General features: G+C 41.9%; 1 protein-coding gene across 14 annotated transcripts in view; it reads left to right on the plus strand.

The window, feature by feature from the left end:
• The window catches only part of RBFOX1 (RNA binding fox-1 homolog 1), a 1,452,832-nt gene that overhangs the window by 1,326,257 nt on the left and 98,899 nt on the right, over positions 1-27,676 (plus strand). For all 14 annotated transcript variants that reach the window (XM_044233296.1, XM_044233305.1, XM_044233301.1 and 11 more), the window contains 5 exons: positions 1,167-1,310; positions 8,014-8,067; positions 14,687-14,779; positions 16,558-16,618; positions 26,766-26,819. In XM_044233296.1, coding sequence (XP_044089231.1) covers positions 1,167-1,310; positions 8,014-8,067; positions 14,687-14,779; positions 16,558-16,618; positions 26,766-26,819 — 406 coding nt within the window. The remainder of the gene's footprint in view (positions 1-1,166; positions 1,311-8,013; positions 8,068-14,686; positions 14,780-16,557; positions 16,619-26,765; positions 26,820-27,676) is intronic.

Below are 27,676 nucleotides of genomic sequence, written 5' to 3' on the forward strand. Positions count from 1 at the left end.
ATTATCTTATACCTGCCCAATTGCATGGATAGTTTTGTCCCAGTTACAGGCTTCTAAAGCATTTAAAAGTAGGTGAGGCTGATTCTTCCCTCACAGATTTGATGGGCTTCCACGTAGGTTTTCCATTATGGTTTTGGAGAAGAAAGTAACTGATGTGGGTGGCATCAACTGCCACCCAGAGGCGATAGACGCTAATTGCAGAGAAAGTATCCAGAAGCATCTCTAGAACCAAGAGTATGGGAATGGCTGTAATGATAGTTAATGTGACTCTCCTGCCTGTATATGTGCCGATACAATATTGTGTTGTCCGGGCTTTTGTTTTGGCAAGAGTGGGAAGCAGAGTAATGAGTTATGCTAACAGCATAACTTTATCGACACCAATATAGTCCGTAGAACGTTCTGGAGATGTTCTAGATCCACGTTGTCCGACATGGAAACCACTAGCCATAGGTGGCCATAGACTACTTGAAATGTGGCTAGTGTGAAGGAAAAACTGGATTTTACATTTTACTTAATTTTAATTCATTCAAATTTAAATAACCACACGGGGTCAGCTGTAATGGACATCACAGGCCTGCCCAACCAAGAAATGAGAAAGTAAAATCTTAAAAAAAAAATTAAGTCAGTTGGATGGTTACTTGGAATGCAGAACACCAGACAGCCTTCTCAAATGTTTTACTACATTTGCTAATGTTTTATCTGGACAGCTGCAATAATTATGCAGGCGTATCTTAAGATTTTGGACCCCTTTGGTTAAGGGATACACTCTCTCCTACCTTTAATGATGAGGTTTTCTCTGATTGCCTGCTAAAACTCCCCAACACCTCCACACCAACTACCCCTCTCCTTGTTTTATTTTCCTCCATGATGCTCTCCTTCTACCAATTCCATATTTATTTATTAATGAGCTTACTCCCTCCTCCCCACACACCCCCTGTAAGATTTACACTCCATGGAGGCAGAGCTTGTCTGCTTTCTCACTGCTGAATCCCGAGGTACCTTGGGCTCTCAGGAAAGTTCAATACATACTTGTTGAATGAATGGATGGATGATGACCCAGCAGCTCCTTTCTTGTCCTTCCTCCTTTGTTCCAGCATTTTCCTACCATTTCGGGGAAGCTAAAGCACTTTGGTCCACTCAGATCCTCTTTACTCTTGTCCTTTTAGCAGACAGATGACGCGGCACCAACGGATGGCCAGCCCCAGACACAACCTTCTGAAAACACAGAAAACAAGTCCCAGCCCAAGCGGCTGCATGTCTCCAACATCCCCTTCAGGTTCCGGGATCCCGACCTCCGACAAATGTTTGGCGTAAGTAGTGCGTTTCCCCTGTGCGGTGTCCGCGCTGGGGTCCCCAGAGCCCTTCCCTCCTCGTGTAAGTTCTTGGTAATTATAACATGAAGGTGAGACGTTTACATAGGGGGAAGAGAAAGACATTTTAGATCTTAGTCTGTGGGTATATTGTGGCCAGAGTCTCCTTATGATTTTAGTCTAAATATCTTTGTATAGGTTCAGCATGGCCCCGCTTTGCCAAATGGTCTTCTTCTCATTAGTAACTGGAAAATCACAAGGCAGATGAGTTCCCAGATAAACTAGCACTGAAAGAAGCCCACTGATGATCCCAGATCAAGTGGCCCGGGACCCCGTGTCACGGCCAAAATAAACATTTTGTGTCCTTCTCTCTTTCGTAGCTGCCAAAGTTTTCATGATATGCTCCTGCACACCTCACTCTTTCCCAGGCACTGTGCACTTGTCTTTCAGGCAGCTTTAGAGAATAATGACCTCTGCATAAAGCTTCATCAGAAAGTAAAACAGAGGAAGCTAGAGATTTCTTAAGTCTGACTTGCGTCCTGCCATATACACTCTCTTCTTGTGATATTCTCTGCCACTGATGACAGCCTTGCCCGGCTACCATGATTGAAACACAGAGCAGGGCAGAAGCCACCGTCAACGCAGAGAAAATAGATGATAAGGTTGCTTCCTTGTGGGGTATGATTACTCGGATTCTTTTTCTGGAGGAAGCTTTGCACTGTCCACCTTCAGAAGGAATGAGTTAACCACGTCCTGAGCTCTGAAGAACAAAACTCTGACAGGGCTTAGATACCCTTAGTAGTTTTTTTTGTTTGTTTTGTTTTGTTTCTTTTTTTTAGTTTTTTGCAAACGTAGTCAGCCGATTTGCCCATGACAACCATCCCAGCATTGACGGGAGGTGTCTGCGGGTTCCGTGAATAGAGCTACATCCTTAGCATTTGACTTAGAGGAAAGGTTGGCCGCCTGGAGATTGTTCTAAGAGTTGGTGGTTGGATGCAAATGTTACAGAAGCAATAAGAAGAGGCCAAACTTTTAATGCCGAACCCTGGGCCGAGGAGATCTCATTCCCCTGTTGCAAGGGGGTGCTCTGGTTCGTGACGCTGCAATTGTGGGGTTAGCTCGTGTGTACCTTCTCTTTCTTTACCATGCGTGGTGTTTATCAGATCCACATCTGACACAAAGGCAGAGCTAGCGTCCTAATATTCAGATACCCAGACTCGAATCCTGACATTTCAGAGGAAAAGGTCAGCTTCTGCACTTTTATCTCTCTCGTTTGGTAATAACCTTGAGTTGAGCCCTCTAGCTTCTTGCAGAGTAGAGATACCCTCGGGCACTCTCAGGTCAAAGATGACTTTGAAAAGTGCAAAGCATTCAAAGTGAAAGTGGAGGTTAAGTGTGTATAAAGCAGTGAGACCAGGTTTGAATGATGGGCAGCCAGAGGAATTAGATTCCTTTTGCCACGTCAGGTTAGAAAGTCTTGCTCCGTGGTCCATCTTTCCTCGTCAGGTGTCACTGGGAGGCTGGCTTTGAATCTGGCCCTCTTAATGATCACCTCGGTGCTCTTTTATGGTGTCACTCACGGCAACCCACCTCAGCTCCCCACCCTGATGGCACTCTCCCCTCCCTGGTCTTCTCGGTTATCTTGAAAGTCACCGGAGGGCTACACAGCCAAGTCAGAGAGGTATTGGAAATAATCCGCAGCTGGAACTCCCAAAGACAGCATCCTGCTTGCACGGATATCTGAGCCCCTCTGTTCTTATAGGGCGAGGGCAAGTGATGCAGAGCGAGGTCTTGCCAAAGACTGAACATACGACCCAGTTATCAAACTATAATCAAAATCCACTGGTTTCAGAGCCAGTTTTTGTAAAAAGTCAACGTTCCTAAGCAACTGACAAAACGTTGACTTGACAAGATGATAGATACGCTCAGTATCAATTAAGAAAACGCGGCATACATTCAGTAGTATTGAAATTAATTTCGTTCATCACAAACAGCATCTGTGTTCTTTTTAAAAGTATGCAAGTTTTTTTTTTTTTTAATGAGTTTCAGCTCTAAAAATTTGGGGCACATATAGATTCCTGAATTCTTTGTATAATGCTGAGGACTTCTTGGTTTATGACCACTGTTCTGAAGAAACAGAATTTAAATACGAAAAAATCTGTTCTTCCCAGCCAAACATTGGCAGTGGCAATCCCACTGTGGTTATCTGATACACTTAGTTGCATGAGTCGAATTGAAAGGCATCTGTAAACATTCGGGTTGGTTCCCCATACTCTGGTTGAGACAACCAAGTGTGGTTTCTTCCTGTAGGTCTTACTTACTGTAAGAAATGACATTTTGATTCCAATTAGGTCCTTTCCAAATCATTTGGACATGAGATCTCTTCTCTCTTTATATTGCCTTATTTTGCTATTGCCTCTTCAGTTTGGCTACGGCTAGCAGTGGAACGGGGTGGGGGGGATTACAGAGAAACACCCTCTCGAAGATTTTTGTGTTTTTCTCCTTTGTCTCTTTTGTTAAAGGCGGCCACGGGGATTTGAAACCCAAACCAAAACCAGACAAAAAAGGAAGCTTCTTTCTCCAACTGCCTAAAACCTAGCCGTGTTCCTTACAACTTTTGGAACTATTAATAATTCAGCTGTGAAGTTTGCAATTTCTGCAGGCTTAATGGTCACCGCAGGTGCCTCACATTTTGTTTTTCATTCGTGGCTTCAGGACATGTTCACTGGGATTCTGGTTACCCTTCTCCCACCATGTTCTTCAGGGCTTGACATTTTTTGCTTCCTCCTCCCTTGGAAGCATTTGTTCTAGTGTTTGGCATTAAATTTTCTAACTATGTGTAGATTTTCTTTCCATCCTTCCTTCCTATCAAGACGGAACATTCCTTGATCAAGAAGTTACGTGCCCACAGTGGTGCCAGAGTCTTTTTACAACCTCAGTTGGGGCATGAGTGAACAGATCAAGGGCATTGGTTCTGGATGCTTCCCTGAAAGAAATGTGGGTTCTGGCCTGACGACTTCCTTCTTGAGCTCTGTCCTCATTTTCAGGGAGCATTCACGAGGGTGGGTGTCCTTTATATTTGAAGTCTTAATGATCCCATGAAAGGAATGTGGGTGAATGTCCACCAGATTGAATAGAATGGCTTGCTCTTGGACAGAATGGTTCTTTAACCTAATATTTAAAATTCACACGTATCTGGGTTTGGGGTGAAAGAGGTGCCTATGCTATATCCAGACCACTGACACGACACATTGCATTATAGTACTGTTTTCAGAAGTAGTGGCTCATGGAGCACAAGATTCAAATTTACACAACACCCTTGTTGATGTCACAGCCTTGCTTTTGATACAGACCCTCTGGACATGAAGAAGATCTACAGAAGTCACTCATTACTGTCACCCCAAAACAGACCACATGACTTCCAGAACATACAAAAGAAGCCTTCATGATCACCTTTTTAGGAATAACATAGAGACACCTGCACCTTTGGCATTAATGCCAAATTCTATGCACTGTGCTGTTATACCAAGTGAAGCATTCCTTTTTTTTTTTTTTTTTTTTTTTTTTGGACCTGGCTTGGTGCCTCCCATCTCTGCATTCCAAACAGGAAGCCAACCCTATGAAAACTGAGATGATGCCTTTTCTTCGCCTCTGCGTGCGCTCTTTGAACTAACCTTTACTTTCATATTTTATGCTGTATCTGCTGAACATCGTCCACAGTTTTTCAGAGAAACATTATTTGATCTGAGAATGTCTCAAAATGCCTGGTATGTATTTGCCCCAGCGTGTGCCTAGAAGCCTCCGGATTTTATTCTCGAAACCGCCGCCGAGACACCTTGCGTGCATTCTGGGACATTGTCGAACGCGGCTGCACACGGGCGTTGAGCAAAGTAATGCGAGTTAAGTGTGCGAGTCATGTCTGTTTAGACTGAACATGTGCCAGCTGTGTTTACATCATTAGTACCAAACTTCCCAATTAAACTGTTGATACTATAAATACAGTACACAACTGTCTTAGGAGTGGGGCTCATATCCACGGTCTCACTGCTCACTTTCCTGGCTCTGGGAAGCATCCACCCAGTGGCAACTGCCGAGAGGCAAACATTCGAGACCATTTCGGGGCATATGGTGTCATTGTTTCATTTAGGGAATGACACAGGCTAGGATTACTTCTTGATAGGTTGGTTCTGTCTCAACCAGATCTTGTTTTAAAGGGAGTGTTGTCGCGTTGCCTGCTTAGAGAATGTTCCAGAGGTGACATTGGCTTCGTGGTTTGGGGGAGTCCTTCTCAAGCTTCCCTGTTCATAAACGTGTGCTCTCATGCTCTTAGGCCCAAAATAAATGTGATAGCATCGACGTGGACTGAATATTGTAAGGAGGTTCTATCAAAATCACTGCTTCTGAGGACTTCCCATGTTGGAGTTTTTACTATGAAATTCCGTTCACCTTTCAACAGCAGATCCCCCATTTCCCAAATCTGAAAGTTTTCTTCTCCTGTTTTTAACGACTTTCTCTGCCCAAATCTAGGGCACTGAAAATGGTCTGTAGAAGAATGTTCTCTTGACCCAAAGGACATTAGAGGGTCCACAAACGGCAGGGTGAGTTGGCTGCAAGTTTCTTGGTGTTTGCATCGTACCCGCTGGCAGTGTAGCCCTGCCCTGTCCTCTCGGAGCTGGGCTGCTTCGTTTCTTCCTGCCCTTCTCTGTCTCTGGGAAGATGAAAAGCACGTCCATCCGCTCGACAAGACTGATTCAATCTGCAGTCCCCTGACCGCGTCCGTATTCTGAAGGATGGGCACATTTCCATGACGTAGCTTTGGGTTTCTTTTTTCTCCTAGGTCAGAACAACTTTTGTTTCAAGGTTTTGAGCTATTTTTCTTCAACTGGAGTGTGCCTCATTTTTTCTCCCCCTGTCTTTCCAAGAAAGCTAGTTTTATTCCAGAGGACAGCTTCTCTCTGTTTCAAATATTTTTTTTCTCAAATCTTAGTAGGACCGTCTTAGCACTTACTCTCAGGGTCCTCCCCACCCCATATCCCGTGACTGAAGCTCAGTGGTCAGGGGGGCTGCCTCTGGTTCTCTGTGTTCTAACCATTTGTTCCTTTTCTGTCTCTCCCAACCACTCTGGCCTCTGCCGCATGGAGGCTGCTTACTGCTTTCCATCTGGGGGAGAGAGACAGAACACAGACTCTCCTCGGGCAATAAAAGATTAAAAAAAAAAAAAAACAATCCATGCTGCAGAAGCAAACAGAATAATGCAAAAGCTCAAAATAAAGGAAAAGGAGAATGGACATATTCCTTCATGTGATTCTGTTTACTTTTTAATCACTGAAATGAGCGCTTGCCCTCATTGTGCATCAGGGTGAAATTCGTCTCGTTTTCCTGGGCCACGTCACATACTGTTAGGACACCCACCCATGGTATTTCATGCAATCTGAGAAAAAGAAAAGGACTCCAATGTCAGGGGCAAAGGACCTTGAACTATCAGATGCTTCTGGTTTCAAGGGTCCATGTTCCCTTATTTTTAAGGCGTGTATCACAAATTACTTGATGTGCCATTTCTCACTAGGACTACAAGACTGAGCAAATAAAAAAAAATACAAGATGACAATAGCTGAATTAGAATTTTAGATAACATTTTTATTAAGTATAAGAGTGTCTTAAATATTGCAGGGAATGTAATTATCCTGAAAGATTTGAAATTTAAATTTAACTAGGCATCTGTAATTCAGCCGGCTGCCCCGATCGTAATCTGAAACCTTGTTTCCAGGCTCACATATGTCAAGTGGCTTTCACTTCTTGTAGAGCCTCTTCCTGCTAATTGTCTAAAATCTATCTGTTTGTTTAACAAAATGGAGAATCGTCTTGAGAGAAGTACATTTCAGCCTCAGGGCTAATCCCGACTCTGCCGGTGTCTTCATTATGAGGGATGTCCACATGGTGGGTCTTGCTTTCATCTGTTCGTACTCGATTTCCTTTACATGGCCTGGCTCTTCCTGTAGCTTACACGGGGGCCATGGGCCACCGTCCTCACCATCAGATGCCACATGGACATTTTACCATTAAAATCCATCATCAAGGCCGCTTCTGCTGGTGGCTAGCGGAGTAGGCTCTGAGAATCAGTTTCGACACCAGCCAGTTTTCAGCTTTACTGCTCAGTGCCTGGGAAAGCAACTGTCCACACCAGAAGAAAGAAAAAGAGAAGGGCACCTGGGTGTCCCAGTGGGTTAAGCTTCTGCTTTGGCTCAAGTCATGATCTCAGGGTCCTGGATCAAGCCCCGCGTCAGGCTCTCTGCTCAGCGGAGAGCCTGCTTCCCCCTCTCTCTCTGCCTGCCTCTCTGCCTACTTGTGATCTCTCTCTGTGTGTCAAATAAATAAATAAAATCTTAAAAAAAGAGAGAGAGAGAGAGAGAGAGAGAGAAAGAAAGAAAGAAGAAGAGAACTAACCAACTGATTATACATTTTGCACAGGCCCATATTATGACCTCTCACTTGGTGGGGTATCCAATAAAATAAAAATCATATGTATGTTTGTGCTTTCTCTTGGTTCAAGCACATCACTAAGGATGAAACAACATAAAATGTCCACCCCAATACTGAAAGAGAAAACAAATAAACAAACTCGGACTTGGGGTTCAGTTACCAATGTGCATAATCTGATGTCCTCCATTTCTCTTGCTTATAAAACATTTCTATTTCTTTGCAGCAATTTGGTAAAATCTTAGATGTTGAAATTATTTTTAATGAGCGAGGCTCAAAGGTAAGCAATTTAATTTACTTTAGGATTGTTTAGCTTATTTTTAAACGTTTGCTATGGATAATGGGAAACAACTGCACTGTTTTAATTAGCACATTGTGAAAATACACTTCAGTGGGAATTCCTTTAGAGACCTCCTCCAGTTTCCAAAATGGGGGGAAATGCATTGGGTTCAGTTTAAATGTATAAGGGGGTAATTTAAAATTGCTGTTTTATACCTATCTATTTATCTATCTATCTATCTATATATATATATCAAGTTTCCAGAGGAAAATTACCCATGCTTAAAAAATAATGTTGTTGCTACATTTTTGTTTTTCAGTGATAATTATGTTCTTTATATTAAAAAGTGAGTTGATAGTCTCATGCGCAGGTAAATATGTGATTATTCTGTATTAATAAAGTGCAGTTATTTTCCTGGGTTGTAGGGGAGAAAATTTCATATACACCAACCTTTTGAATATAATCAGATTCATTAATATGTTTGCCACTCCCCATTTTGCAATTTGCCATTGCTTTGAATTCGTTTTTGGTTTTCGGTTTTTTTCTGTAGGAGACCAATTTCTAAGTCAATTTTTCTAGACCTAAGCATGTTAGTAAAAATCAGGGATTATGTGGAAAGGCTCTAGCACCTTCAGCGTGGAAATATGTGTAAGAAGAAAAGGCCCAGTTCTCTCAAAGCATCCCATCTGTCAGAGGTCATCAAAATGCAGTTCCCCGAGCAGCAGCACCTAGGAACGTACCAGAAATGCAAATTTTCAAGGTCCAAGCCAGACCTACTGAATCAGACGCTCAGAATGGGAGCCCAGTGATCTGTGTTTTAATAAACCTTCCAGGCCTATCGTTAAAGTTAAAAACACTGTGTTTGCCTGTTTTAGACAAACGCCAATGCTTCATCTGAATGCAAAATGCCCCTTTGCCCACTGGTGTTTTGTGGTGGCGAAGGGTCCTCATCCTACCTACGTGCACAGAAAACTCCAGGGCACCATCAGAATCTCCCTTAAGGAAGGCAGTGCGTTAGGCTTAGCAGCAGATACTGAGTGGTAAGCATCCTGTTGGAGGACTCCGAGATTGACCTCAGCAGCCAGAAAGTGACCACTTTCAATAACTCTGCCCAATTTCCAGAGTACCAGTCGCCGGGCTGGCAAGAATTCTAAGCTCCCTTGTATCCTCAGACTGTGCAAGTGGGTATTGGGACAGATTGCTTACCAGATAACAGAGAGATACTGGATTTAGCCCCATAACTTTCCTCACATAGGCTATTTGGGACAAGTCCGTATCCAAGAGGGTTTATGAGAAGAACCAGTTTTCTCTAAGGGAGCAAGTGCTACCCCTCCTGGGCATAGCAACCACCTCCTTCCCGTGAAGCACACAAACCCATGCATTATTCCTTGGGTAGTTTGCACCCTTTCCATCCTAAATAGGATGATACAGCTTGATGTGAGGGAAGAAAATTCCAGTACTCTCCTTTCCGTGGCCAAAATGATGTCGTGATACGCTGCATGAGATTTAAAGAAAAAAAAAATTATTATACTCTCTGGTTCTGCCAGTGCAGGGGCCTTCTCCCCAAATTTCAAATACTTTAGTTATTTCTATATCAGCAGTGTGACCTCTAGGCTGGGGGAAACATAAGTTCATTTTCTTTCTGCTCCTTAGTTAAAAATCATTATAGAAGCTGTTTCTATACCTTGCAAGGCAAAGTGCATTAAGAAAAAACGTGCCCAGGGGCGCCTGGCTGGCTCAGTTGGTAGAGCATGCAACTCTTGACCTTGGGGTTGGGAGTTCGAGCCCCACGTTGGGTGCAGAGATGACTTAAAAATAAAATCTTAAAAAAGAAAAGAAGGGGCACCTGGGTGGCTCAGTGGGTTAAAGCCTCTGCTTTCGGCTCAGGTCATGATCCCAGGGTCCTGGGATCGAGCCCCACATTGGGCTCTCTGCTCAGCAGGGAGCCTGCTTCCTCCTCTCTCTGCCTGCCTCTCTGCCTACTTGTGATCTCTGTCTGTCAAATAACTAAATAAAATCTTTAAAAAAAAAAAAAAGAAAAGAAAAGAAGAATGTGTCTAGCCTAACTAATCCTTTTCACTGAGGCCTGATGCATTCTTGGCAAAATCCTAGATGACCCGGAATGTTGACCAACTCTCTTGTAATCCTGAGTTTGTGGCACTAATGCTTTTAAAGGTTGTTGTGTTTTTTTGTTTTCTGTTTTTTGTTTTTTTAATTTATATTTATTTTATATTTTGTTTTGTAACTTTTGCCAGTTAGAAAAAGCTGTTTAATTCCTTTCGAGAGCTGTTTTGGGACATTAGAAGAATATCATTTGCTATTTTGAAAGTACAATGGAGGAACTATTTTTAATCCCTCTTCCGTCATTGCCACGATTAGGCTGTCTCTAGGGCTTTAGCGGTGAAGACCGTTTAAGTTTGCCGCATCCAGTGACTGACTTTGTGAACCTGCTTTTTACTTTTGATTAGGAGACATCAAGAATAGCCTGGGTGGGTAGGCTCCCTGGGAAAGAGGCGTTCTGGCAGGTGCTGGGGGCTGACTGTTGCGGTGTTAAGTGGAGTGTCCTCGAGACAGTCCTTTGGGGGAACTGCTAAATGGGGACAGCCACTCACCCAGGGATATTTTTCAGACTTGACATTATCCTCTGCAGGAAAGGGCCTTATTTAAAGGGACATTTCCATTTAAATGGTTAAGAAACCTGAACCACTGTTACCTCCTCGTGTGCATCATTTGGCACAGGAGAAGCAGCCAGGAAGCAGGTGGGCCCTCAGAGCCAGAGCTCACTGTCTGGTCATTATCTTTGGAGCTGGTCCCCGAGGCAGGTCACTCAGTCCTCACAGAGTATGGCTGTGTGTTCTGGGTGTTTGGGGTGTGTGTGTGTATGTGTGTGTGTGCATGTGCGTGTTTGCACATACCCTATTAAGATACAGGTTGTATCTATGTTATCCTGAGAACATATACCATAAATAGCTCCTGGGCACATGGATAGCAAGTATACAGGGAAGCCACATTTTAAAAAGACTTCAAAAATGAGAATTTGGTAGCATTTAGGGGTAAGAGATCCTATCATTCATTTTTCCTTTTAGGAGATTTAAAAACATGTTGCTGAACTCTGAAATGATGTATGTGGGGGATACAACCAGAGAGAGCTACTTCTTAATATACCCGGGAAATAGACAGTCTGATCTTTGATTCAGTAGATGATTTGTGAGGACTAGTTCCCTCCTTGGGACAAGAAGATGGGTGAATCCATGGTCAGTGAGACCGAAGCGGTCCTCATAGACTTTCCTGAGTGGTGGGGGAAACAAATTACTAATACCAGCCACGGTCAGGGTGCAGGCTGTGCTCTATGGCAAGGGAGCGAGCAGGCAGGCCAAGACTGTTAGGGGTGGGAAGCCTTCTGTGAAGAAAGGGCATTGAACCTGGGAGTGAACACCCTCCACCCCTCTGCTGAGGTGAGCTCCGGGAGCAGTGCATCTCCTGCAACAAAGGGCACCTGGGCCCTGTTCTGTGCACCCTGTGTGTTCTAGAACGTTCAGGGTTCCACATCCAACATTGTACCCAGCTCCTGAGCTCTCAGGCCAAGTCCAGAATGTGCTCCTTCCGTTCCCCTTCTTAAGGCTGACATAAAAATATTCAGAAAGTTTTTAAGAATTCCAAGTTGTGCCTTGGAATTGTGCCTTGTGCCTCAAGGCAGGAAAAAGGAAGTAGCCTGAGCACCGATTTCAAAGAGTGGCCCAGCTCCTGCACTTGGCAGAGAGGATATCTGGAAATGGCCAGGTAACGGGTGTCACGCTTCAGATGAGAATTCCGGTGATCTTCTGGCCCGAGGCCATATTCCTTCTTGCCTTGTGGAGGGGGAGGGGGTGACTGTCCAATGGAAGAGGTAGGACAGTCCCTTTGATATTTGGGGCCTACGTCTGGAGCAAGCACTTCTGCCTTCAACTTTCTAGAATCTCAACCAGTCTTCTCAGCAGCTAGAAATAAGAAATATTGAGGACCTCAAAAACAAAAACAAACAAAACAGAGAGAAAGAGAGAGAAGTGTAGCAGAACATGAGAGTAAGAATAAGAAGAACCCATATATGTTATCTGACTTCAAAACAGGGAAGAATGGGGATGTAGTGAACTACTTGCTTTGTGGTTTATAAACTTCACATGGGATTTCAGAACCTATTTCTGTCTCCACTTTCATGTCTCCCTGGTGCCCACAGTGCAGATTTTAGGCCAGGGATCACAAAAGAATCACAATGATGTGATTCTTTGGGATGACGTTGGGTGGGGGAGTTAAATGTCCCCATTCATGGGGCTGTGGTGCTAATTAATGACTGGTGCCTGTGGATGGCAATGATGTCACCAAGCCTTCCATCTTTAAGACTCGAACTGTGGACTTACTTTGCTTTCCTTGTGAGAGAATTGCCCCGGAGGCAGCCAGCATCCGTATTGCCTTTATTTGCTGGTTGTATGAGGTTGTGCGTGTGCCAGAGAGTTTGATTTTGAGGAGACAGTGGCTATACGCCCAAGATCCAAATCACCATGTCAGACAGATGGTCACCTCCGAAACTCACGCCACTGAATAGGGTGCCCATTGGACATTGGCAATGAAATAGTCTACCTCATACAATGAACTAGAACTTGCCTTTGATGGTGCTTGGGAATAAGAGAGGCCACGGAAATGTAGCTGCTGGGGCACACTGTAGCCTTCTCAGCAGACAGATGTCTGGGCTCCACTCTGAGATTCTGATTGGGTAGACACATGGCAGCGTTCAGGAATCCTAATGTTCATATGCTAGGGCCCTCACTTCCTTTCACTGGGCAACCAAGTTTGGGACCCTCTGACCAAGAGTCAGCGCCATTCGTGGAGCAAACCCCTCAAATTCTGTCTTCAGTCCATTAAAGAGCTGTTACTGCACAGCTCACCGGTTCGGCTACTTGGACACCTCACATGGGCATACCACAAGCGATGTCCGAGACAAAGTTCTTCTGTTATGGAGCATGAAGTCTTATACTAGTCGAATCATCCAGACCCATCCTCATCTCAGATCCTCACAGTGGGTCACATTATCAAAGACTTCTCGGTCCAGTCCTCCAAAGTAAAGCTGCTTATTTTTTCTCTATAGAATTCTGGAGCATAATCATTTAATTTAGCTTGGATCCATCCCCGGATGGGATCTCCTATAGATGAGCCCACGTTGACTTTGGAAAGTTCTCTCTTCAGGCAGACCTTGGGCCAGCACCTCTCTGAATACCCCAAGCTTTGGAAATCCCTTCGGCAATGTAGCGAGGGGTTGGGTTAGCACTAGTAGCTTGACTACTTGTTGTTTGTAATTACTCTCTCTTTTATCAGTGAGACTGAATGTCAGACTGCCCCAACTAAGCTAGAAACCGACATGCCCCTTTATTGAAGTTTACCCCATTGCAAATAGGAGTCCCGACACATTGCATTGTTTCACCAGAACAAGCTGGGCAAATTTACACTGGAATGGTTTCAAAAGGTTGGTGTATATTTCTGAACAAGATGTACAAATATTTTTAGGGGTTTTAAAAATAATGTGTCATATTCTCTGTACTCTTCTTAGGAACAGTGTCAGTGAAGGAAAAAAGGTGGTTTTTGACAATGTGACGTTTAGTGGGGTTGGTTTTTGAGGCTGAAATATTAAAACAAAATATGCCAGTGGCGAAGGAAAGGGTCTATTATCTATCAGTAAGAGAGGTAGCGCCAAGTGTTACTGCGAATAAGTCTCTTAACTGAGCTCCTTTATTTTCTAATGTTGACTTGACAAGTGGCTATCAAGATAATGTCTTAGAATGTTACGATATATGCATACGTTTCCCTTTTCAGTTAATGAAGTTAGCCTGGAAAGTTGACTAGTTCAGAAGCGTATATGTTTTTGAGGGTTGGGGGAAGTATTGATATAAAAAAGGGCAACTTGAACTCTTTGCATTATTAACCAATTGATGTTTATTTCAATTCATTTCATGTGATTATTTTGTTTATTAGATCAAAGAGGTTAAGATTTATTATGAAAAAGGTCTTTCCTTTTTTTTTTTTAGGCTTCTAATTTTTATTTTTGAGAAGTTAAGGCTGTAAAATTGACAAATCTGAATAACCCTAAAATTGCATGAAGAAGAGATGTTCTTAAGACCACACGGCATGACTCTGTAGGCAATGTTAGAAGATTTTGGCATTCATTGTTGAATTCCGTGCACACGTTTTATTTTATTTTATTCTTAATTTGCATGTCAAGAAAGTGGTTCCCTTTTTTTTTCCTCGTTATTTCATTTTCTTCTCTGTGAAGACACTGTAAATTTATTTTGATCTCATTTTCTTTCCGTTAGACTTATTTTCTTCTGTAGTGACATTTAGAAAGGTATTTTTGGTATCATTCTTTGAATTCTTCAGGGGTTACAGCTAACTGGTGACAGAAAAAAAAAATCTTGTTCACATTTGTCGCTTACTTATTGCACATCTTTGTATTCTTATAATTTCTCTAATTTGCATGTTACAGAACTGAAGCCAGGACAAGAAATAGAAATTAAAGCGAGAGAACGTTACACAGTGGTCGTTGACTGGAATAATAATGTGCATGTTGTTTTCCCCTTCTCCCTCCTGCATGCAGGGATTTGGTTTCGTAACTTTCGAAAATAGTGCCGATGCGGACAGGGCGAGGGAGAAATTACACGGCACCGTGGTAGAGGGCCGTAAAATCGAGGTGCATGTTCAAAATATTTTCCTTTACATCTTCTTTATAAATGTCTGCTTCACGCTCATTCGTTGTTCCAGATGCATCACTGTGTCTTGTATGTGACCCTACTCCCTTCTCATTGTTTATATATATATATATATATTTATATTTATATATAAAAAGGAAAACTGGCCTTACTTTTTTTTTTTAATTTCACTTTATTATGTTCTTCTTATTACTGACGAAAGGTGGATGGCAAAAGTGAGACAAAAGAAAGGTTACTCTGAAAATTTTTTTTTCCTTAATTTTCTGTGTTTTAATGAGCAACGGGTGCAGTAGGTTCCAAACAGTGGAGACAGTATGCAAAACAAAACAAAAAAAAACAGAGCAGTTTCTTTTTCTTTTTCTTTTTCCTTTTCTTTTTCTTTCCACTGCAGGGTTGACGAGGGATCCACAGTGGTGTCCAAATTGACTCAAATGGCGAAAGCAGTTGCATTCGGAAGAAAAACTGTTTATTGTTTTTAAAAAAAAAAAAAAATGAGAGGTCTTTGTCACTGAATCTTTCATTTTTTTTTTTTTTGTTTGTTTTGTTTTCATTTAAGAAGCCAGTTTGAACCTTTGCCTTCTTTCAGTAATAAAGTAAATAACTGAACAGGATTTCCTGTTAACTATCTGGCCTCTCTTCACTGAAAAAGAAAAATAATAAAAATAAATGCTAAAATTTGGATACTCAGAATCTACTCTTTCTACCACTGGATCTCCCTCAACATGGCCACAGGGTTATATTTGTTAAAACTTAAAAAAAAAAAAAAAATACCAGTTAAAAATGCTTTAGTCTTTGGAGTAAGATGTTGCATATTTTGCCTTTCGTTTTCCCCCCCCTCGACGATAACGCTTAGGCCCCTCACCAAACTCTCAGTAACCATGGTAACTGTATACAAACCCATGCTGGCGATGGTGGTGAATGGTAAGTGGTGAAGTCCATCTGCCGCTTCACGTATCTAGTGCTGGTTATCTCTATACATATATATACCACGTGGTATTTTTTTGACTTGTCGTATTAAGTTTTCTTGATGCTCTATTTTTTTGGGTACCGGTACGCCTGTAATTGAGTGTACGTTCTAAGCGAGCCTGGGAGGCACTGACTGGATTGAGACATGACAGTGCACATCTTACTCAGATCGTTAACTCCATATTGTGTTAAACAATGCACCCTCTCTTTTATCCTTTTGTTAGCTGTGACTTTAAAGCTTGAATGATCTTGTTAATTCTTGCGATGTCGAAGGCTCTTGTTTCAAGTGTTGAATGCTAGATGTTGCTCTCCCGATGGTCCTTCCCTCCCAACGTGTTGCACACAGCTAAATCTTGTTTGTCCCTTTTTTTTTTTTTTGACATTTATGTTTCCTTGTACCTTGTCTCTCCCCTCTTCTACTCCACTGCATGTTCCTTCATATGAATTTTATTTTGTGTTTAAAAATATTTATTGTTTCTGTGTTACCATGGAGTACACGCATGCTTTTAAGTCTTCAATTATGCAGTTCCTTTTAATTTGCTTTTACTGTCTCCTTATTAAACTTTTAAATGATATGACATTGCTTTATTGAAATGATTTGTAAGTTAAAATGGTTATGAAGTAAATGTAATTATAAAAATGTATGATTTTGTTATGCACCTACTGCCTTTTATAAATTAAAATGCATTTTAGTTTTTTTTTTAATAAGTAATCACAGTCATAATGCATGCAACTAATTGAACTGTGGGCTGGCCCTGGAATTTGTGCTCATTTGAGTTTTCTGTGTACATAGGTAAATAATGCCACAGCACGTGTAATGACAAATAAAAAGACTGTCAACCCTTATACAAATGGTAAGTACTTTACAAGAACTCATCCCTAGCTCTGTATCTCTTAAGTATCATTTAACCAGGGAGTATGTTTCCATAAACCCTGTTAGCCTCGATGTGGCTGCCCTGTCCTTGCTGCTGACCTGCTACAGTGAACCATGTGAATCAGTACAATATTTTTCAGTGACTACTGAAAATAGTCTGTTGGTGAGCCCTGAATATGTCAAATCACCATGTTGTACATCTGAAACTAATGTAATACTGTATGCCAACTAGACTTAAATAATAATTTTTATAAAAAGATAATTTTCACAACAGGAGCAAAGTTAGTTTTCAGGTCAAGCATGCCTGCCCTTCCTCCAATCTCTCCAGACTAACTCCCATTTGGGGTGAAATACAGTCATTCAAGGATCACTTGGGTCAATTACTTTGCTGTTATTTTAGTAAGTTGAGGGAGGATGGAAGTTTTGTTTGTTTCCTTTTTTGCCACCACCACAACATCTTTGTTGATCCCTAGTCGTTTCTGGAAGAGGGGCTTCAGAGTTTGGTTCTGGCCTTAGGTCTTCTCTGGAGCTGTGAGAGTTTCAAAGTGGCTTGAAGGGTGTCTCCTGAGGACCACCATCGGGTGGGTGCAGTCTTTGCTTTCTTCCAGTTCCTCAGTGCTGTTTTGAGCCGGGTGAGGATGTTGTCACATATTGCAGACCCCTTCAGGACAACGCATCTCTGTCCTTCCTAACCAAGAAGCCCTCTCAAAACCCCTCATGATCAGAATTCACATTCATAACAAGAGTTGAGAGTGTTCTACCATTTTGATTCTTTTTTTTTTCCAATTTATTTATTTTCAGAAAAACAGTATTCATTATTTTTTCACCGCACCCAGTGCTCCATGCAAGCTGTGCCCTCTATAATACCCACCACCTGGTACCCCAACCTCCCACCCCCCCTACCATTTTGATTCTTTAATCTTTCCCAGAACGCATCTCTCATAAGATACTTAAGGTGTGGGGGCCAGCAATACTTAGTGGTACCAAAAAGATGGGAAGAATTTAATGCAGTAAATCAAAGTATATACACTAAATGGGATACTATACCCATTAAAATGGCCAGGTGAGAACTCTACAGAGCCCCTAATGAATGAAAAAGTTTTAAATGGAAAAGTATAGCTTGATTTCAACCAAATTATGGAAGGCATTGCCTCAAAATGCTAATGGTTGAATTGAACTATAAGACTGGAAGACATTTTTCCTCTGTTTTGTAGATTTTCAAAAATGATATAATTTTATTGCTGTCATAGAGGAAAATGTATGAAACTTTCCATTTTTAATATTTTAGTTACGTGTGAAACATGGAAATAGAGATTCATTCCAAAAAAAATAAATAAATAAACAGTAATGAAAAGGTTAAATATATTTTGAATAATGCCACTGCCAGCTCAGTGCCCTAGCTCTGCAGAGGACACCCCGTTATAGATTATTATCTGTTTTTTGACTTTGCATTTTTATGCATATATATGTAATAAGTATATATTTGCAATATACATGGTGTCATGTACACACTTTTTCTATAAATTTTATGGCGTGCACGTCATTTTTAATTGGCTTTTAGATATCAATAGGGAGTTCCTTCAATTTTAATGCATAAAGACCAAACTCATTCTTTTTAGCAATTACATAACATTCTCTGAAATGGATATATGGTTTTATTCTTTTATTTTTAAGATTTTATTTATTTATTTGAGAGAGAGTGTAAGCAAGAGAGTGTTCACAAGCTGGGGGGAGGGTGACAGGCAGAGGGAGAAGCAGACTCCCTGCTGAGCAAGGAGCCCAATGTGGGATTCGATCTGAGAACCCTGGGATCATGACCGGAGCTAAAGGTAGAGGCTTAACCGACTGAGCCACGAGGCATCCCGTTTAATGGGTTTAGTTCTACCTTCTTTCTGTACTGATTGACTTTTGAATTTTGTGTTGTTATTATAAACAGTAGTATTAGCATTTAGTAGTTTTGGTTTTCTTTTTCTTTTCCCTTGTGCATTAACTACCAATTTGGCTAAGTCAGTCTGTTCTTATTTTTAAAAGGGGCACCATTAAACAGAAATATACCCTCAATATATCAGGGCTCCAGCTTGAAAGATCAGAAGAATTGTTTATTCTGCTGACCCATTTTTCCAGCTCCAACCACCCGAGACATGGCCTTAAATGGTATAGAAAGTCTCCACAAGGGGCGCCTGGGTGGCTCAGTGAGTTTAAGCCTCTGCCTTCAGCTCGGGTCATGATCTGTCCTGGGATCGAGCCCCATGTCGGGCTCTCTGCTCTGCAGGGATCCTGCTTCCTCCCCTCTCTCTCTCTGCCTGCCTCTCTGCCTACTTGTGATTCCTCTCTCTCTGTCAAATAAATAAAATCTTTAAAAAAAAAAAAAGAAAGAAAGTTTCCACAGCAGACTGAATGCCCAGTGCTGAAATGAAACAAATTTCTGATTTATGAGACTGAGTCAAGCGGAGAAAGACAAATATCATATGATCTCCCTGATATGAGGAAGTGGTGATGCAACATGGGGGCTTAAGTGGGTAGGAGAAGAATCCATGAAACAAGATGGGATAGGGAGGGAGACAAACCATAAGTGACTCTTAATCTCACGAAACAAACTGTGGGTTGCTGGGGGGAAGGGGGTTGGGAGAAGGGGGGTAGGGTTATGGACATTGGGGAGGGTATGTGCTTTTGGGTAAATTGGAAGGGGAGATGAACCATGAGAGACTATGGACTCTGAAAAACAATCTGAGGGGTTTGAAGTGGCGGGGGGGTGGGAGGTTGGGGTACCAGGTGGTGGGTATTATAGAGGGCACAGCTTGCATGGAGCACTGGGTGTGGTGAAAAAATAATGAATACTGTTTTTCTGAAAATAAATAAATTGGAAAAAAAAATAATTAAAAAAAATTTCTGATTTATGCATCATGAAGCCTTTCTACTTGGGTAAAAATGATAGCTCTGCAACTTGCCAGAGTTAATACATGATGACATCAACCCCACCGCTGGGCATTTCCTGTAATGATGAAGTGGGAACCCTGTGCGTGTGCGCACGTCTGCAAGGGAGTTCTAGCATGCATGTGCGTAGGTGCTCAGGTGTGTTGATGTGAGAAAACGAAGCAAGGGAAGGCAAATATCATTCCCTAAGCCATAGGGATGCATGTTTATTTTAAAGGAAGTTATTGATCAATGCCCTACCCACGGTTGAACACTAGCCCAGTGGAATTTAGGGACACAGTTCAAAGCCCACCCATTAATATCCAGCATTCCCGGAACAATGACCATGTGGCATCATGTTAAGCATTTTAAATGTTCCAGACCCACATGAAGTTCTACAAAGAGGACATACTTATCCCTGTTTTAAAGAGGCAAAACCTGAGGCTGGAAGAGATGAAGTCCTTAGTGAAGTCTTTCCCTTTAATTCTGGAGTAACAAACCTTGGGGTCATGCCTGTGTGAATGCAAGAACGTCACTTCCCCTCCATCATCTTACAGACCTGCACACAAAAGGCAACGGACCACAATAACAAAAGGATTACTAAATGTTCAGCCCCAAATGCCTGTTTTTGAGGCATAAGCATCCCACATCGCATTCCAGGTAGCCATGCATGCTGAGATTCCGAGAATAAGTCATTGGGTTGCTCATCCCAGTACCTGAAAGGGAACACTCGAGCCTATCCTGTCATGTGGACTGAGTATGAGACAGTCACAGCGGAACCGACTTAAGAAATACAAATCCCAATGACATAAAGCAGCTAGATTCTATAGGAGAGATTGTGGAGACTCTTGGTAGTCAAAGAACAGCAGTTCCCAAAGCTTTCCAATCCATCATTTCTGAGTGTTATCACTGCAAGGAACCCTTCCCATCAATTGCAATACAACAGAATATCATGGGGCCCTCTCTGATCCTTAACAAGAGTGACTCTGTTAAAAGGGATATTGTCACCACAAAAAGAATAAAAGGAAGGAAGGAAGGAAGGGAAGGAAGGGAAAGGAGGAAGGAGGGAAGAAAGAAAGAGGCACTTGGGTGGCTCAGTCACTCGGCGCCTGCCTTCGGCTCAGGTCGTGATCCCAGGGTCCTGGGATCGAGCCCGGCATTGGGCTCCCTCCTCAGTGGGTCTGCTTCTCCCTCTCCCACACCCCCTGCTTGTGTTCCCTCTCTTGCTGTGTCTCTCTCTGTCAAATAAATAAATAAAATGTTAGGAAGGAAGGAAGGGAGCAGGGAGGGAGGGAAGGAGGGAGGGAGGGAAAGAAAGTTACTATGGGAGATGATGAATATGTAAGTTAGTTTGTGCTGATACCTTGCAGTATATATGTAATATCAAGTCAACAAGTTGTACACTTTAAATATGTACAAATCTTAGTTGTCAAGTATACCTCAGTAAAGCTGGGAGTGGGGAAGAGAAGATAAATCAGGTCCCATGAAGTCTGGTCAAAATGAGAGAAGTTACAGTTACCAACGTACACTTCAGCAAATACAACTTTCTAGAGCCATCACATTTTGAGGTCATATTCACATGGTGAAATATCACTGTCAGTGCCAGCGTCACATTCATGCATCCCTTCAGTCACACGCCAGGCAAGAGCTTAACCAGCCACACGGCTTCCGGTGAAGCCAGAAGACCAGATCCTAAATACCAGCGGGCTCTGTTATACCGTCATCAAGGCGTTACATTTCCTAGGACATTTGAGCTTGGATATGAGAGAAGACTGTAGAATGACATCCAGGGTTCTGCAAACACTATTGATCCGAGAGCTTCCCGAAGAGGGAGTTGGGCTACTTCTGTCTTGCTGATTCTTCCCCAGGACCGCAGCCCTCAGACCAGAGCTGGGGTTCATTGTACTCTCTGCAGATCAGATGTTTGCAGTGCAAAACAAGTTGCGAGCCAGATTCTCTGGGATTCCCTGGATGTTGGATGTGGATTTTTTTTTTTTTTCTCAGACAGCTTAGGAAGTATAAAAATTGGACCAAAAAAAAAAAAAAAAAACAAAAAAACAAAAAAAACCCCAAGACTATAGAGAGATAAGTAGACCTTGTATCAGTTCTGCCTTTCACTGGCTTCTGAACTAGAGGCCAGTTGTGGAAACCCTCCACACACCATTGTTCTTAAGTGGAAACTGAGCTACAGTGGGACCTACTTTCTGGGCTATTTGTGTTTATTACGAATTTAAGTGCTTAACCTAGGACCAGGCCTACGAAATGCCCTAAAGATTTAATTACACAGTAATCTCAATAATAAGTAGTCATCTTGTTTCATTTTTGCTAGACATCGTAAATTGAATTTCCTGATAGACATACTAATTTCAGGATCAAATATTCAGATGCCAGCAGAGGCTAGGCAAGTAAAATAGATAAGCAAACAGAGAGGGTTTGAAAAACTCACGTTCTTTTTGAACTATCTTCCATTTCCATACAAGGAAAAACAAAATATTTCTCTATTAGAAGGAAAAGCAGGACGGGATAATAATCAAAGATTGCTGGCCTTCGGCCTCTAAGCCAAATAGGGAGCATGGGTGTCTGTGGCTAACTGGGGGCTAAGCGGTGTGATCCCCACTTCCAGCAAATTGGTCTGTGTGGGATTCGTACTCTAAAGTGGGCTATTTCTACAGAACTTTCAAGAAAACCAGAAATCCTGTATTGTAATGAAATCTGAATGTTGGCTATGAATATATGTTGCAAAAGAAAAAAAATAGTGGGCGAACCAAATGCAGTGTGCAACTAACTTTTCATTTTGGGCGTTGCCTGGCATCTTCAGTAGATGTCTTTAGAAAGCATTGGTATGCAGTTCCAGAAACCCCTGTGGTGCATTTAAGGGCACTTTCTTGAATACGTTTCTCTGCTATCCAACCCAACAAAGCCCTAGAGAAGACATGTGCAGATTTTTTGTGTGCACATTCAGACTTGACTTTTAAAATCTAATACAGCCATAGTTAACTCTGGCGAGCTTAGGCAGCGTTTTTCTACAGCAAGCTGGCAGATGACCTTTGAGAAGCTAAATTTGAGGAGGGGAGTGCTGATTTGGATGCAGCCCCTTGAGACCCAGCCCCAGAGGGGGGGTCTCTCTACACAGCTCCTATGTCTGGTCTCTGCTCCATTGCCTTGTGGTATGGTCGACCCTGAGAGGCTGGGAGCAGTGGGCTTTCTCAGCTGTTCTCTTTTGTTGTAAGCCTCATTGTTCGGTTTAATGTCCTTGATCAAAATCTCTGAATTTGCAAGGCTTGAGGATGTACACAGACTGCCTGAGAACTTAAAACGGGGATCATTTTGTCCATCTTCCTGACAGTGCAGTCTCCCATCTCCAGCAGGGTTATCCTAAGGGTCTCTTCCAGGTACTGGAAGGAGTCACAGGGACTAGGAGGCTATCTGCATGTGATTTACATACATTTACATAAGCCTGCATGAGCTTTGTAAGTCTGAGCAGGGGTGATTCTGAGGGTCTAGATCCTTACTTACTCTGCGTTGAAGACAGTCACCCCTAACAAAGTCCTTCTTTATTAGATGTATATCAGGAAGCAGGTCATTGGAGGTTGGAAGGAGACAGAATCCTAGCCAAAATGGAATGAGCCCATTAGAAAAAGCTCTCTATTCCTTCTGTTCCTTTAGAGCAAAACTAAGTAAATATTTATGGAGCCTTGACTATTTGCCAAATGCAGTTTTAGGTGCTGGGAATTCACATTGGACAGCACTCTTGTTCACTTTACCATTAATTTTAATGAAGGGGAATGGTTATAAAAACAATTAGGAATAAGAAAGAAAGAAGAAAGATAAACCCAAGTAGTGTTAACAGTTATGCAGAAAACAAAACGGGGGATTGAATCAGGGTATAGCTCGAGGGGAAGGAGTGGCATTGAGTAGTCCGCCCTGGGAAGACTCTGGAGACCTCCATAATATCAAGTCAGCTTTGTCAGGAGCTGGGGAAAGTTCTCCAAGCACAGGGAGCAGTGGATATAATCCAGAATTGATCTCGAATGATCTTGGGTGCTTTTGTAAAAAGTTAAAAGCACAGTGTCACCGTATTTTGGAGAGAAGGGAACCATACTATGAAGTAAATGGACAGAGGTTAGGTTGTATGGGCTTGTGGGTCAAGGATCGAGTTTGTGTTCTTCTAAGTTCAGAAGGAAGCTGTTGAATTTTGAGCAGCAGAATGGCGTCTCTGATCCACTCATTTAAAATGGGCTTGACCACTAGGGATCGAATGGGTAAAGGGAGGAGGGAGAAGAAGAGTGGGAAGAGATGGAGTGTGTTAGGACACCGTTGCTGGGTCTCATCCAGGTGAGAAATAGAAGTGTCTTGGCCTGGGATGGTGCCAATGGCGAGGAATGGAAGTTGAGAGCATGGAAATGTCTTTCGTCTAACCAATCGGATTTTCTATAGGGTAGGAGGGTAATGGGGGAATCAAGAAATCATTTATCAAGAATTTTGCTTTGAGGAGCCAAGTGGATGAGAGATGCCTTTTGCTGAAGTGGGGAGATTTGGTGAGAAACAGACTGCAGGGAAGGAGGGAGGTAAGAAGTTGGTTTTCATGCCTGTGGTGTGGATCAGAAATGTCTTTGGTTTCCATACATCGGAAGCAGCACTGGTTAGGAAAAAGGACCAATGATGGGGAGCAGGGCAAAATCTGCAGTGGTGTTTCCATGACATTTCATTTTGCTCCTCACAGATTCCAAGTCGGTTTCTTGTGAAGGAGATCTTATCATTGACCTTTCTCAGTTAGTACTGGCATACATGAGATATCACGGATCTCCTAATGAGGGATTGTATTCTTTACATATTGAATAAGTTTTCCATGAACAGACATGGTAAGCTGGGAGGTAGTTGGTGAATAGATAGATAAGGGCATGAAGTAGCCTTCCCTGGGAAGACACTGGAGATCTAAATAACACCAGGTAAACTTTGTCAAGAGATGATCAAGCAATCAATTGATAGATAGGTAGATAGATGAGTTAATGAAAAAGAGGGTAGAGAAAAATGATGATAGATGGATAGATCCATGGACAGATAGATGGATCAATAGAAGACTGATATAGATTTGGTAGAAGGCTTCAAGGAAATGAGGAGAATAAAGGCAAATGAGAGAAACATGGTTTAGGATAGTCTTAGATGTCTCTGAGAAATCTGTTTCACTGAGAAATTGAGAGACCGTTGGCATAACTTAAAGTCTTTGAGAGTTCCATCAAAACTAATCAGTGAGTCCACATTCAGCAAATGGTATGTCCCAGTCTTGTGTGTAGAAGGCAATATTTAAGAAAGCTAATGAGGATGTATATAAAAAAACAAAATCTTATTTCAGTAGTGACAAAAAGACCCTGTCTCCATCACCAGTAGAAGTTAGGGACATGAGCAGAGTATAAGATGGGGATTGGAGGGATAAAGAAAAAGAGTGATAAACTCATAACTTAATTATTCACTTAATACGTGTCCTCATATACTTTGTTCACAAACTTGAGATTTCTGTGGAGGACTAGGGAAGAACATTAAATATGTCCAGGTAATCCTGAAGCTTTATTTTCAAACAGTTTGTTCTATATTCTGTTTGATTCCACGGACTTGAGATGTGGACATTAGTCCACAGATCACAGAAATTGGGTATTCTCTTTTTTTTAGGAAATAATAGAATTTTAATTGGTCAAACTGAAGTCCTTTTCCAAATCCATAAAGCACATTTTCTGAAATGTGCCAGATCATTTTTATTTTTATATCATTATAGCAATTCCTATATGACAAGATGTGGTTAATATAACAGAGGGAGGTGTCAGTGTGAAGTTTCAGAAACCGTTGGGACAACACATCTCAGAATTTTATGTCTCTTTCTGGTGATCTAAAATTGGGCTAGACGTTTCCATTAATAAGCCTCCCAGGCACGAAAGCATTGCACTTTGAAAAATCCTATCCTAAGACCATCCTGGGGGCTGTAAACTAGCTAGCTCATTCAAGTTGGGTGAAAGTTCTTAGAAACAAAAATTCTTAGAAAGTTCTAGAAAGTTCTCTGGTTCCTCCAGGGTCCCATCTACTGAGATATTGAGCCTCTGTCTTCCTTAGGGGATCAGTAGATTGTGGCCACCTCTTGGCTGTTCTTAGGTGCATCACTTAGGTCAGATGAAAAGATATCATATCTCTCCCTTCTGGGAAGAGCTCTCCTTGTCAGAAATACCTTCTCTGGCATCCCAACTTTTACCATTGCTTTTTCTCAGACTCATATACTAAAGGAACTCTGGTGTTTGACCTTTAGCCCAAGGACACAAGGTCTTCTACAAAAGACAGTGTGCCTGCCCTTCTTGGTCTTTCAGAAATTCCATATAAGGGATGTTTTCGTAAAACTCACCAGCAGGAGCAGGAAGTAATCACCAAACCCTGAAACGTGACCATTCTTTGGAGGTTGTTCCCTAAATGATGCCCAATGGGTATGCAATGTGCACAGCTTCTCCATTTGCAAATATTCTTGTATGCTCTTTTCTTGAGTAAAAGTTCCTAAGGGGACAGGATTCATTTTACAGAAAATGTTCCATCCAGAACACTGGGAAAATTACAGGGTTCTGTTAATCTTATACACAGGTTGTTTGAAAGTTACCTTAGATATCATGCATTGATTAAGAATTTTTATGGTTCCTGAATGCACTGAAATGTATTCCACGCTCAATCTCTAGTGGATAAATGTCATTTTCTTTGGGATGTAAAAAGCACTTCAGAATTCTCTGGGTCATAATTAGGAATGACAATTATCAGAATATGTTGCCACGAAGAATTCTGTTTATGTGAGCTTTCAGATTTTTGTGAACTTATCAGGAAGGGACATATGATGGATTATCTAGTGGTGATCCATGGAGGAAGACAAAAAAAATTGAAATTATTATGGTGATCCTAGAAAATATTGATGTGGGAGAAAATTAATTACCACAGCATTTTCCAAAAGTTCACCTGTAGCTGGTCAGTAGTTTCCATCCTATTAACTTGCGCTGGCAGCAAATCAAAAGCATAAGTCTAATTTTCGAGGTATAGGTTTCAAATCTTTTTTATGCATTCCCAAACTATATAGCCTCTAAATATAAAATTAAAAAAAAAATACAACACCCCATCTGATTTGTGGTTCACTTGCAGTGATATGAGTTGTTGAGCCAAATGTGATAATAATGTTTTTGTATATTTATTTTAAGGCTGGAAATTGAATCCAGTTGTGGGTGCGGTCTACAGCCCCGAGTTCTATGCAGGTAAAGAGTTCCTCTTTGCATGGCTTCTACTTTGTCTGTTCTAAATGTGTTTGGCCTGCCAGTAAAGAGCAGGTTTTGTAAAATAATCTGAGCCACGTAAATCCCTCTCCTAAGAAGTTCTGAAGGATTTTTTTTTTAAGCGAAACCAAACGAGTTTTAAACCCCTTAAAAAATAAAGGGGAATCGGGTACGTGCGTTATGCATCGCAGTACACACAGAGCTCCTTATGACATTTTACATTGATTTTGCCTCAAAAAAACATCGAGACTTTGTTCAAGGGCACATTGAACAAACGTAGAGCTGTTCATGCCCATTTTATTTCGATCTGCCTGGATGTGTGTTTTAGCCACACGTTTCCACGTGGGGTTGCCTTTCTTTCTTCCTGGCAGAGCAGAGACTTGGCTCACTTATTCCAATAATGTGGCAGAGAGCTGAAATTGCCAAGAGAAGGCTTATTTAGAAATTGAGAAAAAAGAAAAACAAACACAAAAAAAAAACAAAAAGCAAAAAAAAAAAAAAAAAAAAGAGAGTCTTTCTTTCTCTATTAAATCAGTTTTCCTTAGCAATTCCATCTCTCTCTCTGCTCTGCCTTCCAGGGTAGGTCTCTCCTCTCATCCCTTTCCCGCTACCCACCAACTACCATTTGATCAGGAAATCCATGTAGAAAATCTGTTCAGCCCATTTTGGGAGGAGCACCCAGTGGTGGAGATTTGGGCTCTGCTGGGCCTGTCACTTCTGTCCCTTAGCCCCTTGCTCAGTAACAAGGTTGCATTTAACATCTTAGAACTTCAGTAGATTTGCCACATGGGTTCATTGAAAAGAACTTTTTCTTGGATGGGGCCCTTGCTCTTTGATAA

Source organism: Neovison vison, chromosome 14 (assembly GCF_020171115.1).
Source record: "Neovison vison isolate M4711 chromosome 14, ASM_NN_V1, whole genome shotgun sequence".
Lineage (NCBI taxonomy): Eukaryota > Metazoa > Chordata > Mammalia > Carnivora > Mustelidae > Neogale > Neogale vison.